Here is a 19,836-nt window from a genome sequence, read left to right on the forward strand (position 1 = left end):
ATGAGATTGTGTGCACCTACATCCTTGACGTGTAGACATTAGCCGAATCAGAATATAGGAATATTACAAAGTTCTTTCTTATATCATAACAAACTCTTCCTCCTATTAATGATGTGGTCTTAATCTAATGCTTTCCAAAGCGTGGCCCGTCACCCTGCTTGGACTACTTATTGGATTCTACCCATAATGTGCCATGGACAGATTCCCAATTGTCTTTGCTCCTCTTAGATCCACTCAATCACAATCTTGGGGGATAGAACCCTAGACTCTGCATCTTTGACAAACTCCCTAAACAATTCTTGGACATAGCAGTTTGCCTACCACTGGTAAACTGAACGAACCACTGCTTCTGGTGATTAGAGAGACCTGGGTTCAAATCAGTTTGGCCATTAACTTAAGGTTTCTATGCCTTGGTTTCCTGGTTTTTAAAATGGGGATGAAAATACTATATGTGACATTTAAATGCAAGGAAATTGCTTAAGATGGGCCAGCACAAGTTAAGTGTCAAGAGGTGTTAGCCTTTGTTTTTCTCCCGTTAAATGTTGCTTCTGCTGCCCCTCTGTGGCACAGACCATGGCCCCAACCATCCTGCGAACAGCCCAGCTGGAACCTGTGGTGAGTGAGTGAAAGTTGCTTAGTCGTGTCCAACTCTTTGCAACCCTATGGACTATACAGTCCATGGCATTCTCTAGGCCAGAATACTGGAGTGGGTAGCCTTTCCCTTCTCCAGGGGATCTTCCCAATCCAGGGATCAAACCCAGGTCTCTGGCATTGCGGGTGGATTCTTTACCAGCTGAACCACAAGGGAAGCCCAGAATCTGTTGGGAGCAGTGCAAACCAGAGTGAGGAGGATGGGGGCTTGGGTTTTGCACCTTCTCCCTTCAAACTGGGAAACACCGTAAGGACACATCTGGCCACTGGAGGGCAGCATCCATCTAGCTAATTTAAACAACCGCTTTCTCAAAAAGCAGCTTTCTGTTGGTAATGAGGGGAAGATGGTGGACCCTGGGTGAGATGCCTCCCCCGAAGCTTTCATTTAAATTTTCCTCCTTTAGTCAGCCCTTAGACGTGCCTTAAAATAACCTATGAAGAGAGGTTTTGCGCAAAGAACTCTGCTTTCCCATTGCCTTGGATTTGCATGAGAATTTTTATCCTAAACCTGGGTTCTCTCACAGGTGCCCAGTGACAGTCTTCTGAGTCTCCATGTGCCTGACCGCCAGGACTCTGCACTCCACCCCCAGCACACAGATAGCTCCCGATTTTCCAAGCCTCAGCTGCTGCACATGAAGAGCACAGAGACTCTTGGTATTCCCTTCTCAAGGTGGCAGCGGGGTGCCTTCTGCAACCAGTGGGTCAGAGTGTTCCAGTGTGGAGTGAGGACCAGGCGTGGGGCCCCTGGTCACCCATCTCAAGGGTCTCAGAAGTCACTCCCCATAGCATGTCCTCGAGAATGGTCCGGGTCTCACTTTGGGTGAGCAAAGCTCTAGATGACGGTGTGCCAGTTAATCGCCCTCTGGCCGTACGAGCTTGAACTGGGTTTTGTGGTTCTTGCCCTAGAAGGCTCCCAACCAAATATACAACCTACTGAGCAGGTGGTGCTAGTGGTCAAGAACCCACCTGCCAATCAATGCAGGAGATGTAAGGGATGCTGGTTTGACCCCTGGGTCAGGAAGATCCCCTGAAGGAGGGCATGGCAACCCACTCCAGTATTCTTGCCTAGAGAATCCCCATGGACAGAGGATCCTGGTGGGCTATAGTCCATGGGGTCTCCACGAGTCAGACATGACTGAAGCGACTTAGCACGCATGCATGAGCAACCCCCTCACATGACGCAGGGTTGAGTACATGCATGAGATATCACATCTAATCTTCTCAAGCTGATTGTGTGAAACCAAAATATACTTCCCTCTCTTCCTTTCCCACCCCCCACCTCCTCCCACCCACATGGGCTCCAAGCTTGGCTGGATGGTAGACAGAGCCCTGGGCTGAGTCAAGAGACCTGAGTTCTTGTCACCCTGCGACCCTAGCAGTGCAACCAGTGCTCCCAGGCCTCGATTCTCTCCTCTGTCAAATGAAAGGTTTTCCAGCACTAACATTCTATGGATATTTTCCTCCATCCCATATTTAGCCAGTCACCGAGGCCCATTTAAGTTCCCTCAGACATCTCACCCACCCCTTCCGCATTCTATTACCTTTGTAAGGAGAATGAATACCTTCTCCCTTTCTTCCTTAAACCACTGCTTTCTCCATGGGGTCTAAATTTAGAACTATAAAGAAATTTTGCAGTGAGGAGAGCCTGAGAGATACCCCTCCCCCTGAAAGTTCTGGAGCGCCAAGGGGACATCTCCACTAATTCTGATCCTCAGAATAAGTCCCAAATGACCCTCTGCCTGGGGTTTCCTCAGACAACCTAGAGTCCTTGGTTGTGTCTTGCCCATCCCACTACCTCCGTATAAAGTGGACACCTTTTTGTATTGGTTAGGACTTTCGCTGCAAGTGTCCAAAGCCCATCTGAGCTAACTTGCATTAGAAAAGGAAAATGTGTCACTACAGACAAAGATCCAGTTCATTTCACTCCCAGGCTTGGGGTTGAGTCTCTCCTCTGTGGAGGTAAGGCTTTATTTTGTCTTGTCAAAGGCCAGCTTTTCATGCTTCTCCTACAATTGGCAGATGTGAGCACGAGCAACTTCTGAGTTTCCAAGTTTTCAGTCCAACCCAAGATCAGATTAGCCCTTTGAAGCTGCTTCACTACTCTGTTCACTCATACTAAGCTGAGGACCTTCTTGGTCTTTTTCAGGGTATCTCCCACATCTTGTGTTTTTTTAGATCCACTTTCAGGGTTTTACATGCATTCTCATAAAACATAATCTTAGAAGATTACTTTCATTGCCCGTTGAGATCTTTTGTGATCCTAATTCTCTTGTTTACCTTATAGGCTTCATAACACCTGCGGGTTTGAAGGTGAACACCTGAGTCCGAGTCAGTAGGACCTGAACAAGACAGGACCAAGAACCAGTGCTTACAGCCTACAGCAACCTCCCAGAAGTCGTCAGATTCATAAGCCAGCACACTCTGGACACACTTTTTATTTACACAGCCACTGAGCCCTGCAGTGGAACTCTCCCACCAAGAACAGAGGAGATGCTGCTTGTCTGAATTTCAGCAAGGACTGAGACTTCTCTATATTGCTCTTTTCAGGGAGCCTGGTACCAACCCCAAAAGAAGATGTTAGTCAAGCAGCATCTGCTATTCATGGAACTGTGCTGTGCCCAGGGATGACTGTATCTTTTTACAAGTGTTCACAAGCCATCTTTCAAAGATCTTGCTTTTAGAAGCCAGCTTCCCAGGTATTAAGTATTTGCAAAATCTCTCCTGCAGTTTCTGCTGGAAAAGTAGGACTCATGAAGATGGCTAAGAAAAATATAATTAGATGGAGAAGGAAATGGCAACCTACTCCAATATTCTTGCCTGGGAAATCCCATAGACAGAGGAGTCTAGCAGGCTATAGTCCTTGGGGTCGCAAACAGACACAACTTAGTGACTAAACAACAACAAAGATATCTATTTACACATTCATCCTTATATATAAATTTCTAAGGCCTATGTGTATATATATGTCCACAGTCCTTTTTTTTTTTTTTTTAATTTTACAATTTAAAAAATCTGAGAGCAAACATGTTTTCTTATGATCCATTTGGTTACCAAACCTGAGATGACCTGAATTTATTTGATGGTGAAATAAAGACTGTTTATCCCCCTCCCCCGAAAAAAAAAATATATATATATATAATTAGAAGTGGAAGATACTAGAGAGAGGTGATAAGAAAGCAAATGTCAGTGATAAGAATGGATGTTTTACATTGCCTGTGATCTCTTAGCTTGCCAAATTAGAGAATAGGTTTAGGATGAACCTTTGTGAGACATCTCTATATTGCTCTTTCTGGAGAGTAAGGTACCAACCCCAGTGAATCTTTGAACCCCTGGAACCAATCTCCAATGAATCTTTCTTTTGTTGTCTCATCAAAAATAGAATCCAGAAGATTTGGGAGAGTTGACAGGTAATCTGTTTTGTGGGCCATATTTCATTGGATCTAAAATACAATCAGATTAATAAGATGCTCCAGTATTTTATAAACATCAAGAAAGAAAACATGTAGCCACTTAAACTGTAACACAATGCTTTATCATTCTTACTATTATAAACTTGTTTATGTTTAATATATGTAGTTACTGATGGCCTTCCCTGGTGGCTCAGTGGTACAGAATCTGCCTGCCAACTCAGTCAGATAGATATGTGAAAGTAACATTACAATGGCTGCCCAAAGAGAACCCCAAGTTCAGTTCAAACTTGTTTTGGTGGGTGATGGTGACACTGGCAAAACTACACCTGTGAAACACCATCTGACTGGTAAATCTGAGAAGTGTGTAGTTACCCGGAGTGTTGAGTCCCATTCCCCGTGTTCCATACTAACAGAGGACCTACCTATTAAGTTCAATGTATGGGATGCAGCTGGTCAGGAGAAATTTGGTGGACGAAGAGATGGCTATAACCAAGATGAGTGTCTCATTAGAACGTTTGACATCAGGAGTTACAAGAACACGCCTAACAGGCACAGAGATCTGGTCCGAGTGTGTGAGAACAACCCCCATCATATTGTGTAGCAACAAAGTAGATATTAAGGACAGAAAGATTAAGGCAAAGTCAGTTGTCTTCCACCAAAAGGAGACTCTTCAGTACTATGTCATTTCTGCCAAAAGTAGGCAGAAAAGCTTTGAAAAGCCCTCGCTCTGGCTTGCTAGAAAGCTGAGTGGAGGCCCTAACTCGGAGTTTGTCATCATGCCCGCTCTCACCCGCCAGAGGTGGTCATGGACCCAGCCTGGCAGTGCATCTAGAGGTTGCTCAGACAGCTCCTTTCCCGGATGAAAATGATGACCTGTGAGAAGCTGAGCCCAGCGTCAGAAGTCTAGTTTTACAGGCGACTGTCCTGTCAGTGGTGCCTGTTCGCACTTTATTACACATCGAAGCAGAGCCTGTGCTTACTCTTTGGATGCTGAAGGAGATGGATGGGCTTCAGAGTGAAACTGGCAGTTTAAAGAAAACTTCATTTTTCCGACCTGTATATTTAGGTGTTTCTGGAATACAGATGCTTCCGCCTTGCGTTTCAAATATAAGACTGCTACAGTCACATGACAATACTGAGAGGTGGAATCTTGTTTGTTACTACCACTCGCGTTGCTGTTTGTTTAGAATCAGAAAAAAGTTGTATTTCAAATATCTATTTTAAAAAAAAGAATTTGGCTGCCAGTGCAGGAGACGTGGCTTCCATCTCTGAGTCAGGAAGATCCCCTGGAGAAGGAAATGACAACCCCCTCCAGCCTGGGAAACCCCATGGACGGAGGAGCCTGGCGGGCTACAGTCCATGGGGTTGCAGAGTCAGCCACGACGTAGTTATTGAAAAAGCTTTATAGTCTTTAAACATGTTTATCATCTGTCACTCTTGTGCAGAGGTGAGCAAAACAAATTTGCTAAAACGTCCTCAAATGCAGAGTCTAGCTCCTCTGAACTCCTTGCCAGAGTCTTCCAGTGCATTTTCCACACACCATTTTAATCCATAGCATTTAAGAGCACAGCTTTTGATGAGGGAGCTCCACTAGGACTTCCAGATTGTCTTTCTGTATACTCATTCTGCAGGCTTTGATCCTGGTGCTTGATCTTACTAGAAGGTGTCAATGGAAGTCTGAGACAAAACCAGGACTCATTTTCCTACTTCTAAAGAGCAGGCCATGACTGGAGGTCATGACTGCCACCTGGCCAACAGTAGCTAGGACACTAATAATTCCAAAGTGAGATCGGTTGTAAGCTGAATCCAAATCTCAGAGATAAAATTGATGATGAAATGAGGTAGCCTTCACTTTTTGAGTTATCTGCCCCACCCAGCCTGACCAATGCCGCAAGCCTCATCCATGGAGTGATAGGCATCACCGCGTCAGACCAGGCCAGGCTGGGCCAAGCAGGTCCTGCAAACGAGGAACAGGGACTGGCCTCCTTTTAGAGGAAAACACGAGGGCATGTGGGGTTGGCCTTTCCCACCATGGGGGTCATGACCAGAGAAAGCTAGGCCCAAGAGAGGAGTGAGGCCCCCACATAGAGGGGCTGAGATAGAGCAGGCTCACTGCTTATCCAGGGCTTCCTAGGGCATGTGGCAGATCCCAACTTGAGGCTGGGCTGCCACCTAGGCCCTGGGTTCGAGAGACACCCTGAAGTCTCATCTCCCCTTCATCTCTAAGGTGGCAAGGTGTCCAATAACTAGTCAAAGGTCCCACAGCAGCACCTGAGCTGTGCTTGCTCAAATGGGGACTCCCCCACCTCTCTTGGAGCTTCAAAAGCCTTGATGGTCACAAAGTGGCCCCTAGAGCTTTCATTTAGCTGAAGGACTCCATCCCACCACGTCTGAGTGTCCCGAAAACCCCAGGCCCTCTCAGCTTCGATGTGGGCTCCCAGCTCCCATATCCAGGCTTCCCCAGAGTCGGGTGTGGAAAGGGGCCCTCTCCAGCACCACCCTGCAGGACAGCACATGTGGACGAGGCCCTTCAGTGGTTCTGGTGGCAGTGCCACTGCTTAGTTACCTCTTCTGTCCCCCTAAGTTTGGCCTGGACTGGGGGGGAGGGAACAGCCTGTTGGGGGACTCTCGTCCATGTGAGGTCACCTACCCCATTAGGGGATAAGCCCACAGCCTTCAGCCCCTCAGCCAGTGCCACTAACCAGCAACCACCCCCCAACCGCCCCCACTGGGCATAGTCATTCTGACCCTTTGGAGGTTTCATCTGAAACCTCCATCTCCCCTCCTCTGCAGACGAAATTTCAGGGTTAGGGGTTCTGGTCAGCACCTGTGGCAGCCTCCCCAGAGCTGACGTTTTACAAGTTTAGGCCTCTGAAGCTGGGGTGGTTGAGCCAAAGCCTCAAGCCTACAACACAAGTCACTGATATCAGGGTGGGGCTGGGGGGGGGTGGGCAGCCAGCCTGTCCAGAGGCCTGGATGATTAAGCAAGCGTTAGCTTCCTGTTGCCACAGTAACAAAGCACATGTAGTGCCTTAAAATACATATTTATTATCTTCTCGGTTCAGAAACCTAAAATGGGTCAGCAGGGCGGCATTCCCACTGAGGCACTAAGTGGGGCTTCCATCTCCTTGCCTGTTCCAGCTTCTAGAAGACAGTGCATTCCTTGGCTTGTGGCCTCATGTCATTCCAACCTCTACCTCCGTCGTCACATCTCTGATACTGCTGCCTCCCTCTTCATCAAAGCCCACCCAGACAATCCAGAATAATGTCTCCATTAAGGACTTTAACTCAGTTACACCTGCAAAGTCCCGTTTGCCATGTAAAGTAACAGAGTCACAGGATCCAAGGGATTAGGACACGGACATCTCGTGAGGACCATTATTCAGCCCATCACAGAGCTCAAATGCTCAAAGAGGACTCCTCAGTGGTATTTTCCTAAATATATATATGTATCTCTTGAACCTCTGACCCCAAAAGCCAGCAATGAGTAGCTAAAGGACTGGAAATCACCTCTTTAGAAATAACTAAACAGATGAAGTATTCATAAATCAAACTCTTGGTACTAATACGTTGGTGGTGTTCAGCAGTTTTGTATGCATCATGACAACGAGTGGGTTAAGGTGACTGAACACATAAAAGAACCCAGCATATAATAGCTTTGTGATTTTTCATCTGCAATGTGCAACTGAAATGAGACGTGTAATTTCAATTTTGGAGGTCTAAGAGAACTGTTAGTAAACAGCTTTGAACTGCTCCAGGGAACCTGATTTGCTGCATTTATAATATTTCAATTGCTTTGTGCTGAGTGAAACTCTGCAGCTTGGATTTGAATCTGCCTGGGTTGGGAGTCTGATGTCTTAAAGAGTGATTAAAACTTGCTAATATGTTTAAAATATCTAAAGGGATTTAACAAAGTTTGCAAACGGGGTTGTTCTGGAGGATTAAATCTGTTTAAATGTATGAATGATTAAGACACAGAAGAATGTTATTTTTACAGGAAAATTACATTATCAATAAAATAAAATGTCCATGATGCGCTTAAAAGCTTATGAAATTTTAAGATTTTACCTCTAATGGATTGAAAATTATAGTCGTTTGCACACATATAGTCATTTATAAGCACCCTTGAATGTTGAGAAACTCAAACCCTTGAAGACTGTGGAATAACTCTATAAACACACCTTGTTCAAATGACTCTTACACATTCTTTTAAAGATTGATCATACCTCTGGAAATTGAGGGGGATTTTGTAGCATTTTGTTTAATACTGTGGCCATGATGCACAGCATGTGGGATCTTAGTTCCCTGACCAAGGGTCGAAACCCACGTCCCCTGCAGTGGAAGCTTGGAGTCTTAACTACTAGACCACCAGGGAAGTCCCTGAAAATTGAGGCTTATTAATGCACACACCCTCAGTTTAGGAAACTTTCTGGTTGGAACAATTTCCTTCTCCTCAACTCTTAAACCACAGTCTTCCCCACCAAGCTGCCATCACAGCAGACCTACCTTGAGCAGGTACGGCTTTCTGCCAGCCAGTGGGAAAACCTGCAATCATGGTTCCCAAAGCAAAAGCCAACCTCTCCCCACGTCCATTCTCCTGAAAAGCCTTGCCTCTTTCCCAGGGCAGTGGGTGTTCCAGAACTCATGGAACTAATTCCTAAACAAACGGGGCTTACACTGGAAAACTGTCATCTCTGGCCCCAGTTCAATAAATTCCAATTTGGTCTTAGTCTTCTTATATGAGGGGACTTCTATCATGTTAAGGGTTCTCTTTTAAAGAGATCCTTCAAGCGAATCCCTTAAAACTTAAAGTAGGATTGACTTCAACATTTATATGCACGAATACTTTGGGAGTTCTATATATTAGAGCATCAACCTTCCAGCAGCACTATTATTCCCTGTTAGTGGATGAGACAACTGTAGTGCCCAGTTTATCCGTTTTGGAAATGGCCGTGGTAGGTTTGAACTCTGGCCGTCAGACTCCACAGACTCAACTCCCTGTTACTGCTGCATGAAATTGCTTTACCCCTCGACACAGAACTGGAACACAGACCTGCAGCTTCCATTGCTAAATTATGTCGATAAATCACTGCACTGTTACTGATACCGTTACTGGCAGTCCTCGCTGCCTGTCCTGTGAGTAGAAGCCTCGAGGAGGAAAGAGGCAAGGAGGAAAAATCAAAAGAAACAGAGATCCCCCAGGGACCTTGTTTAAAGGCAGATTCTAAAGAGAGGGTCTGAGGTAGACCCGAGAGCCTGCATTTCCAACAGCCTCCCAGGTGAGGCTGGACAGCTGCTGTCTACGGGACAGTCTGACTTCCTGAGTGTCTCCTGCAGCAAAAATACAAGGAACTGGGGCATGTAGATGTCACAGAGCTGTTTGATGATGTGAGAAACAAAGGCGGGGTTTATTTTCAACGCATAGGAGCCTTGTGAGGAAACCACGTTCTCCTCTGGAAAACGAAACAAGTATAAGGTTGAACGTGCCAAGGTCAAAAGCATATTAGGGGTGGTACAGGTGCCCCACACCATCCTTGATCCCATGCACTCTTTTGGAAAACAGTAAGCAAGGAGCAAGGAACTGACATGGGAGTGTTGCTGCTTTAACACTGCTGCTGCTGCTGCTGCTAAATCGCTTCAGTCGTGTCCGACTCTGTGTGACCCCATAGATGGCAGCCCACCAGGCTCCCCCGTCCCTGGGATTCTCCAGGCAAGAACACTGGAGTGGGTTGCCATTTCCTTCTCCAATGCATGAAAGTGAAAAGTGAAAGGGAAGTTGCTCAGTCGTGTCCAACTCTTAGCGACCCCATGGACAGGCTCCTCTGTCCATGGGACCTTCCAGGCAAGAGTACTGGAGTGGGGTGCCATTGTGTGCCCAATAGGACCAAAGCTGTCCACACTTGTCAGTTTTGTCCTGACCATTTTTAATAGGCAGTATTTGGGGGCAAAAAGTGTGTGCTGATGAAGAGGGTAATTACACACACCTTTGGACTTCAAAAATGAGAAAACAAGCCACATAAATTCTCTTCCTTAAGAAAACAGCCATTTCAAAAGATTTTCTTTAATATCATAAAATATTTTCATGGACAAGTGAGCTAGCAAACACACATGCACCAATGTGCCTTTTGACAAGATTTTCCCCTGCCCTCACCTCCCACTCCCACATCAAGGTGGACAAGAGATTGGAGAAATGAATACAGCAGATGGTACAGATAGAAAGGAAAAAAAAAATCGATAAAAAGGATGGATATAACATTGTGCTTGGTTATTTTCCTATGTCACAACAAAACAAAACATTTCGGTGCAAATAGTTAATTCTTCCTCTTTTCCATTTAAGTCTGGTGGAGAAAAAAATACTTTTTGTATAATAAAATATGTGGTTTTTTTGGTATTTTTTACTTTTTTTTTTTAACGTAACTTTTTTTTCTTTTTTGCAGAAAATAATTTTGTAAACTGTCACTTCACGGGCAGGGAGGCTGGATGCCACACGGGTCCCAGCTCGCCCACTGGAGGCAGAGCGTGAAACCAAACCCGGGCGGGAGAGGCGGTACAGCTGAGGCGCAGGGTGGGGCTCGCACAGCGGACGGGGCGGGGGGCGAGGGGCGAGGGTGTGGACCAGGCGGGGCGGGTTAGAGGTCACTCTCGCCGTACAGCGCCGTGGAGAAGGACATGTAGTCCAGAGCACCGGGCACGGCGTCGGGGCCGGTGTAGGGGGCCATTCGCGCGATGCAGTACTCAGCCTGGTCAGGCGGCAGCTCTCTGCGCAGCTCGTCCACCGTGATGTAGTTCTGCGGAAACAATGCGCTCAGGGCGGCCGCAAAGCCCGGAGGTCGGGAACCTCACTCAGGAGGTAAGGTACCCTGTCCAGCCCCCATTCCAACAGGTACATTACATATACCTGTATCAGGCATATATGTAAATAAATGAATTATACGATAAGTTATATGATATAGACACATATGTATAAATGTTATCTATATATGTGTATATATATTTAAATAACATATATTTCAATCCCCTTGTTTTTCACTTCAGTAACTACTTTAGCCTGTTTCCAAGTAATTCCAAGAGCTAATTGCACCTGTAATCTTTTCGTGTATCTCTCTAGTGTGCACCAACCACAGGCGGGTATTAGCAATCCATATTTGGTGAAACAGAGTAGGACTCCCACGCCCAACTCAGCTGGGCTCTGAGGAGGTCACACAATTCTCATAAATCACAGGAGCCTCCAGTCTGGGGCATCACTGCCACTGATAGACTCTTAACCTTCCCCCAGCCCATCTGGTTCCCAGTCTGGGATGTCTGCTTCCTCCCTGTCTTGGGCTTGCCCATCAAAGTCTACTTGGAACCTGCATCTTTGGGGAGCTAGCAGCTTCACACGTGTTCAGGGACTTGCCCTACTTCTGCCAGAGTCCCCTAAGGAGCCAGTCTGAAGGAGACAGGGGTTGGCCCTCAAGTCACTTCAAGAGTCAAGAGATCAGGTCCCTTTCTGGGCCCCGGAGACTTCCTCGACCAAATGAGTCACTTGAAGGAGGTGGTTTCTGAGGGTCCTTCCAGCTCCAAAGTGCTATGACTCTAACAAGGTGTCTTTGAATGTAAATAAGAGCTTTAGGAACCTCTTTGTTGGTTCAGTCTTTACTTCAATGTAGACTGAGACATTTCAGAAACTATTCTCCCTACTGGCTAAGGAAGGACAGCCTAAGGATTATCCTATGAATTTTACAGGAAGGGAATCTGACCTCTAGATCTCTCTGCCCCCAAATCCCCCGGGATGCGCCTACTTTCCCACTGTCAGGCTTGGCAGTGCAGGGAACCTGGGAGATTTGGAGAACTGAAGCTGACTGCTGCTTAGGGTAGACAAATGAGAAACATGCTTCTTTCCTGCTTCCCATCCACATGCCATGGCTCATGCCCAGAATGATGCAGGGCTGAAGTCTTAAGTTCCCAGACTGACCTTTCATCACCCACTCACATACTCCATCTGACTGGACTGCCCTCCACTGCCAGTCATTTCATCACCAGTATCTCATCATAAGTATGACATGCAATGTCCGTGGCAAGGGACTCCCTGAAGCTAATACAGTGTCCTAACCTCTTAGCTGATGCCCAAATGCTACAGAAACGGGTAGAGGTGGACAGCAGTGAGGCTCGGGGTGGGAGAAGGAACAGCGGAGCTGCTCATGACCGCTCCTCCAATTCAGCCCACCTCCGCACGGCACCCACGCCACAGCACACCCACCTTATCCCCGGCCAGGATCTTGAAGGAAGCCATGACTTGGTCTGCTGTATCTGTATCAGCTGTCTCACGAGACATAAAGTCGATGAAGGCCTGGAACGTCACCACCCCCAGGCGGTTGGGGTCCACGATGCTCATGATGCGGGCAAACTCTGCCTCTCCCTGGAGGGAAAAGCCAATCCCAGGCCTGTCAGCCACAGTCCCCTCTCTCTATGGACCTGAAGCCTCTGGGGGCTCAGAGTGCTTGAGGCTGTCAGAGAGGGCCCCTGACCTAACCTGAGATGTCTCAGTTTCCCACCCTCTACGGATGCACGTGGTCCTCTTGGAACAAAAATGATAATGCTGATGATAACTAATGCCAGCACTGGCTAACAGACAGCATACACTATACACCAGGCCCTATTTGAAGTGCTGTGTAAAATTCATTTAACCCTCCTCACAACCATGAAGTAGCTATTTATTTTATTACTTTCATCAGGTCTCCAGAGGAGAAACCTAAGGCCCAGACAGGCTTAGTGACTTGCCAAAGGCCACACAGCCAGGGGGTAGTAGAGCTGAGACATGAACTTGGGCCTCCACCACACTGCACGTTCTGAGTGTCAGACACGGCACAGCACTCACGTTGAGTTGCTTCATTTAACCGTTACAATGGCCCGGCAGCGCTCCCCTCACCTTATCTGGGCCTCCAAGCAGGGGATGACAGAACCGAGATTTATCCCCAGGTTCCTTGCTTCTAAAGCCCACGCCCGTGTTCCTGCGCTGGGCGGCCCAAGGGCTCTGGGCTTTGCAAGGTAGGCCAGGAGTTGCCTGGCCTGCTCAGAAGGCCTGCATGAGGGCAAGGCAGCTGAGAAGGTTGGGAAGGGGCTTGGGGCAACTAGCAAAGGGGCGGCATGCCTGGCTGAAGCCATCACCAGGACAGAGGTGGAACTCTCCAGGCCTCACGTGAGATAGAACTGAACCAACCTCCACCCAGAGTGCCTACCACAGTCCTGCCTGGCAGCCTCGGGGTCAGCCCCACCATCCACGATGGGAGCCAAAACACAAAAAGCCCACTTCAATTGTAAATATCAAAAGAGAAACCGGCAGAGAAAGGCGAGAAGGCCAGGTCTCCCGGACACACACAGGCCCCACAGCTGGGGCCCAGCCTTTCAGTACACTATCTTCCCCATGGACCAGAATCTTGAGGCCCCTCCAGGGAGGGGGGCCCCTGAGCCTGAGGGCCTCCAGCCCACCACGGCCAGGACTCGGCCTCTCCAGTCAGCTGGCTGGCTGCCGCTCACCAGGGCAGAGGGTGGGGTTTACATTACCATGTTGTAACCCATGGAGATAAGGCAGGCGCGGAAATCATCCGTGTCCATCATGCCTGTCTTCTTCTGTGGGGCAAGGGGCACCAAGACACAAGGAGGAGAAAGGGCCAGCCCGGGGCCAGGAAGACAGGGCATAGATGGCCAGAGGGGAGGTCGAGGTGTACGGTTTTAGGGGGCGGGGGGCGGGGAGGGGGGGCGGCGGTCAGGAAGGGGAAAGGAACATAGGAGGAAGAGATGCAAATACACATCCGGGGAAGATATTCACAGAAGGAGGAAGACAGAGCAGGGAGATGCAAAAATCCGTCCATGGGATGGAGAGCGATGAGGACAGAAGAAGGTGGGCACCGCGCAGGTTCCCACGAAAGATAACCGAGGGCAGAGGTCAGAGGTCGGAGTAGCGGGAGGAGGAGCCCGCCGGGGGCCAGGCAGGGACAGCAGAAGACGAGCCCCACGGCCCACAGGAAAGGGGAGGCAAGGAGATCCAGAAAGAGAGAGAGAGAGAAAAGAAAAAAGGAGAAACGCGTTATTTCTCGCCCCGGACGCCACCCCTGAGCGTGCTCCATGCAGGAGGCGAGTACCTGGGGGTCGTTGCCAATATCATAACCCAAGCTGATGAGGCAGGCTTTGAACTCCTCGGGACCCAGCGTGCCGGAGTGATCCTGGGGCCGCCGTGCGCCAGCCAGCGAGCCATGCGGTGCCAGGGAGGTGGAGGCCGTGAGGGGGAAGGGGTGGGCCATGCCCCAGTGGAGGGTAGCGTGTGTGGGGAGAGACAGGGACGAAGGCATGCGGATGGGGAAGGTGGAGGGCGGAGGGGCGGGGGGAGGAGGGAAATAAAAGTGCACAAGGTTAGACACACGGCCGTGGCCCAGAGGGGGCCCTCTCCCCGGTACACGCAGCTGTCCTGCCCCGGGGAGCAGGCTGGAGGGAAGCATGGTGAGCCATGGGGAAAGAAGCTCCCCCAGAAGAGTGCCCAGCCCACCTCTGGCCCCGATGCCCTGAGCAGGGTTTTCCAGGAGGACGCCACCCACCCAGGTGCCTGGAGGGCAGTGAAGCAGGCAGGGGTGGTGGGCAGCACCCAAGCCCATGCTCCCACCCCCTGTGGCCACCACAAAGCCCCAAGGCACTGGGAGGGGCAGCCCACACAAAACTGGATGAGAATCCAGGAGGACTGATAGCTCTGGCACCTCTACCAGGGGTCCGAAAGGCCCCCCGGGGCTCGGGGAGGAGGGAGGCTCTGCTCTGTCCCCAGGCACAGGCAGGGGATGGTCGCCATAGCCAGGGACAGCAGACCCTCCCTTGAGGCTATGGCAGCCTTGCCCCCAAGGCGTGACTCCTCATGGTAGGAGAGCAAGAGTCAGGGGTCTGAGGGTTTCACTTCACCCACAACACGAGCACTCTCTCCAGGAAAGCAGCGATGCTCGTGGGACACCTGGACAGCTTCTAAGGCCAGCCTGGGGCGGTGGAGAGTCAGAGCAGGCTGACTGCAGCTCCTCCCTCCCCACCCTCTCCTCCTCACTCGCCCAGGAAGTGGGCCCATGCCCTGGGCAGTGCCCTCCAGGGCCCTGGGGCTGGGGCTGCCGTCAGCGAGTGCAGGGGTGGAGCTCACCCGGTCAAAGTGGTTGAAGGAGGCCCGGAACTCATTCATCTGCTCCTGGCTGATGCCCTTGGCATCCCTGGTCAGGATCTGGTTCTCCACCTCATTGATGGTCCTGGCGATGGTGGTTAGGAGCTGCTCCCAGCCCACACGGATGTGCTGCAGGCAAGCAAGGCCCATCAGCAAAGGGGTCCCAGGCCTGGGCCCAGGTCACCCCTCCCTACTCCCTCCCCTGATCATCAAAATGGCCAATGCAATCAAACCAGGCCTTCTGCCCGGATTAACAGAGTCAACAGGCGCTGGGCAACCAGGACAAGGACAGCAAACCAGGACAGAGGACCCAGATGATGAAGGGGGAAGCACAGAAGGGTGATGGTTTCTGCCCGGAACAGCAGAAACCAGAATGACCAGTGCGGTCAGGTCAGGAAAAAGGGCAAAGTTGACAGTGGGGAAGATCAAAGGACAAAAAAGTAGGTAATTCCCTGAACATCCAACTCTATAACCTCACACCCATGCCTTCATAGTCAAAACAAGTAGGTCATTTAAAAAGCAGAGGCCAAACCAGTGTCTGGTGACCACCAGTCTCAGAATCACTGGGTACTTGTTAAAAAATTTAGATACCCAAGTCCCATCCCAGACCTAGTGAATCAAATTCTGGGACGGTGCCTGGAAATCTGCATTCTCAGCAAGCTCCTGGGGAAATTCAAAAGGCACTGAGGACCGAAGACTCAGAGCTCCAGGAGGGAGGAGAAGTTGAGTATTCTCTCACTTAAAAGCTAGGGTTTATCCTACTATGCAACCAGTCTGCTTGGAATGATGGGTGACCCCCCCCACCACCACTTCCCCAGCCGAGGGAAGCAGAAGGGGGATCCGGGGCTCCCTCTCCAGGGCAGCAAGGCTGGTGGTGCCCACCTCCATGGTGTAGTTGGTGTGCTTGTTGTCGAAGATGAGCGCCTCCTGGATGAGCTGGTGGTCGCCCTCCAGCTGGTCGATCTTGGGCTTGTAGTTGACGATGCTCTTCTCATATTGCCGCAGGTGGTTGAGCTGGTCCTCCAGGGTCCCATGCATCTCAATGGAGATCCTTCCAATCTCCTGCTCACCCAGAAAGGAGGCTCTTGTGAAACCTATGCATTCTGGGCCCCCAGGGTGGAGACTGGGGCCAACCCCTCTGATGATTCTTGGCATGGAAATAGCATCATAAAGGAATCTGACCGGCACTGACTGTTATCACCAGATGAATACCTCCCATCTCCCGGCTACCCCTCAGCCTCAGGAAGGGGATGCAAGGTCAGTTGCTAACTTAAAGATTCACTCCTCTACCTGCCATTCAAACTCCCATCCCAGGCCCATTCCCGACTACCACCCATCTCAGGGAAGTTTTCCCACTGAGCTGGGTTCCTCACAGCCTCAGGGCACCTGGCTCACCTTCTCAATGAACTCGATCCTGCTGTTCTGGTTCCTCGGAGGCCTGCCTTGCCCACCTCAATCCCACCTGTCTCCATGGTCCAGGCCTAATCCCCATCTCTGTCTCTCATTGGGAACTCAGTTCAACTTGGCAAGCATTTCTGGAGCACCCACTACCATGCATAATGTGCTAAGCAGGTAGAGATGGGGTCCAGAAAAGCACAGAGGAACTTGACGTGGTCTCTGCCCTCAAGGAATTCAGAGGGACACCACGCTCTAACCCAAGCAGTGTTCCTTCCTTACCTACATCACCCTGATACCTGGTCCAACAATATAGCAAAGAATCTCACGCCTGCCCAAAGCACAGTTCTCTCTCTGGGGAGGTCACCTCCTTCTGGCCAAGCTCATGGCTCAGGAGGAAGGGAGACCAGCTCAACCACATATGCCACAGGGCAAGCCGCATCAGTCACCTGGGCACTGATCCTTCCGTGGGACTGTCTCATGTGGTGTCCCTGTGTGGGCACGGGTCCCACACCCTCCATGGGGCAGCAGGCCAGCTGTGGGTTCAGGACCCACAGTGGCCACAGGTCCCGTCCAGGAGGAGACAGGGAAAGCCTGACTGTCTGGGATGGTGCAGGGAAGGGTGGAAGCCCCTGCCGGGCCTTCGGTGCTGGGACCCACCTCCATCTTGGTCTGGATCCAGGGCCCGATGACATTGGCCTGGGCCCCAAACTGCTTGCGTAGCCTTTCGTTGTGCTGCTGGCGGGCGTGCTCCTCCGTCAGGGCCTGGTCCCTCCGTGGCACCAGCTGCCGCACCTGGGGCAGGAACAGTCAGGGGACATTGGGACGGGCCGGCCATCTGCCTCCATGTCAGAGGAAGTGGAGGAGCCATGAAGGGAAGAGGCCAGGCAGTAATAGGAGTGAACACATTGACCTGTTCTAGAAATGCATTCATTTGCTAGACAATGAGTACTTACTGAACGACACTGAAATCAATGAAAATCAGAATACAGACAGACAAAAATCCCTGCCCTTCTGAAACTTACAATGGCTCCGCCAGCGCCCCACCCAGCCCTTGGACTCACATGGTCCCATTTGCCATTGATCTCCTGAGGCGTGATGGTTGTGTAGGGGTTGGTGCCTGCCATGTTGACGTGGTAGGTCTGGACAATCTTGGACACCTCGTTGTGGATGCCCAGGATAGCCAGGCGCTCCTTGTCGGCATCGGGGAGGGTGGCCTTGAACTGCTCATGGGCTGTGGTCAGTCCCTGGGGAGAGACGGGCGTGCAGAAGCAGCACAATGACTGGGAGGGACCAATGCCTCCCATGGGCAAGATAAGCCAAGGGAGACCTGCAGGTCCCAGGGCAGAAGTGGGTGAAGGGGCCACTGGAGGCCGGCCTCACACCAGTTGGGCAGCCTGGAGGCATCAACCCAGGACTATTTCAGCTGAGAACCAGGATGGCTGGGCTGGCCACAGGAAGGTGCCACAGCTTCATGCTCAGGCCTGGTGAATCCAGCAGCAATCTCCCTGGGGGCTCACCACCCCACAGTTAGGTTGGGAACAAGGGGTGCCCTGGGTCTGCTCAAGGGACCTGTCCTAACACACTTTCTCATTGTTCTGCAAAATCTTTTTCATCTAACACTCTGCAGCTGTACAAAAGAATGGCTTATTGCAGTGAAATGAGCTCCAAGATAATTATGAGGTTAGAAATAAAGGTTCAGGATACAGTATATAATAAAAGCTACTTTTTACGTAAAAAGTGGGGGAAGAACATATTAATAAACAAATGTGCTCGCCTATGCAGAGACCGTGTCCTGCTCTCCTCTGGGGAGCGGCACTGGGGGCTGGGGGACAAAAACTGCACAGTCTCTTTAGCTTGTAGATTTGATACCATATGCATATATTACGGAGTCAAAATAAATAAAACACAAAGCTTTCAAATCTAGAACATCCTTGGGGAGGCTACCCTCAGCCCTCTCCCTACAAGGGCAGTGTGTGGGCCGTGCAGACCCAGCCTCCATGGATGAGGGGGTCGGCAGCACACCTGGATCTCCTCGATGGTGTGCACGATGAAGGTGTCCTGCAGGTCCTCCATGGCCCCCTCCATCCAGTTGTTGAAGGGTGCGGCCCGCTTAGCGTACTCCAAGTACAGTTGGTCAATGGTCTCCAGCAGTTTCTCCGTGCGCTGGGAGTGCCAAATGGCATGGGGATAGGAAGGTGCTTAGTAACGTCATGTCCAGAATCACCAACCCCCCACCCAACCCAGTAGACTTCAAGATCCTTCTGGCTAGCCCGAGAGTTTCAGGTCTGGAAGGACCAGATAACTCAGAACAGACTCTCCCAGAGTGCTGGTTCTTAATATGGGGTGTATGGACCACCCCACACTGGAGTCACCCGCCTAGGCCCCAGAGAGTCTGGTTTAGAGAACAGGAAGGTTCTCAAACAGGCGGGGCTTGGCCCAAGTACAGTAAATCAGGAGGAGGAGAAGGCATGATCAGGGCATCTCCATCAGGGCAAAGGGCAAGTCCAGTGCCAATGTGAGCTTTCCACGGTCAGACCAGGACTGGGGAAGGTCTGAGGAACCCAGTGGAGCTTCTCAGCCCAAAGCAAAGGGAGTCGTGAAGCAGACAGGCCACACAGGGCTGCTGGAGGCAAGTCTCTGTCTCCTCAGGGGCTCTCACCTCCAGAGCTTCCCTTCGCTTCTGGGTTAGGGCCCCTAGATTGTCCCACTGGTCACAGATCTTTTGGCACCGGGCGTTGACACTGGGTGAGTCGTAATAGTCCAGCTCACTGCAGGGGAGAAGAGAGGAAGAGACAGGCGACCCAGGTTACCTCTGCGGCCTGCTCTCCTGCGCACTTCTTCAAGACCTTCCAGGACCCATACTCCCACCCTCAACCTCTGGGCTTTCAGGCGACTGCTGGGAGGAGAACAGTTCTCCTCCGCAAGGGCCCCCGCCCCAGCCTCGCCTGGAAGTCACACCAGCCTTGACTGCAATGCCCAGTGACAGGAAGCCACTAAGACCAGGCAAGATCTCAGAGCCATACTCGGTCACCCTCTGGTCCCACACTGGCTGTAGGTAAGGACCGAAGGCCTGTGACAGGATGGTCGCAGGCTATTCCCCACCTGCGAGGACGTTCTTAGTCTTCTGTATCAATGACCTCCTGCCCCAGGACCCGGCTCACTTTTCAGGCCACAGCCCACCTCCCACAGCACTGCAGTGCCCGCTGGGCT

At 50.6% G+C, this 19,836-nt stretch overlaps 1 protein-coding gene and 1 pseudogene across 5 annotated transcripts in view; one reads left to right on the forward strand and one right to left on the reverse strand.

Annotated features, from left to right (window-relative positions):
* The first annotated feature begins 3,378 nt into the window (after nt 1-3,378).
* On the forward strand, nt 3,379-5,601 carry LOC133254877 (GTP-binding nuclear protein Ran-like; annotated as a pseudogene).
* Nucleotides 5,602-10,102: 4,501 nt separating this feature from the next.
* The window catches only part of ACTN1 (actinin alpha 1), a 98,168-nt gene continuing 88,434 nt past the window's right edge, over nt 10,103-19,836 (reverse strand). For 2 of the 5 annotated variants that reach the window (XM_061429226.1, XM_061429229.1), the window contains exons 13-21: nt 19,286-19,394; nt 18,649-18,789; nt 17,688-17,870; nt 17,284-17,418; nt 16,111-16,290; nt 15,211-15,357; nt 14,183-14,263; nt 12,301-12,459; nt 10,103-10,849 (exon numbers count right to left, since the gene is read on the reverse strand). In XM_061429226.1, the coding sequence (XP_061285210.1) occupies nt 10,691-10,849; nt 12,301-12,459; nt 14,183-14,263; nt 15,211-15,357; nt 16,111-16,290; nt 17,284-17,418; nt 17,688-17,870; nt 18,649-18,789; nt 19,286-19,394 (1,294 nt within the window). In that variant the 3' untranslated portion in view covers nt 10,103-10,690. Of the gene's footprint in view, nt 10,850-12,300; nt 12,460-13,604; nt 13,671-14,182; nt 14,264-15,210; nt 15,358-16,110; nt 16,291-17,283; nt 17,419-17,687; nt 17,871-18,648; nt 18,790-19,285; nt 19,395-19,836 lie in introns of all 5 variants that reach the window. The other 3 variants (XM_061429230.1, XM_061429227.1, XM_061429228.1) reach the window with 3 other exon arrangements.

The sequence above is a fragment of the Bos javanicus genome, chromosome 10 (assembly GCF_032452875.1).
Source record: "Bos javanicus breed banteng chromosome 10, ARS-OSU_banteng_1.0, whole genome shotgun sequence".
NCBI lineage: Eukaryota > Metazoa > Chordata > Mammalia > Artiodactyla > Bovidae > Bos > Bos javanicus.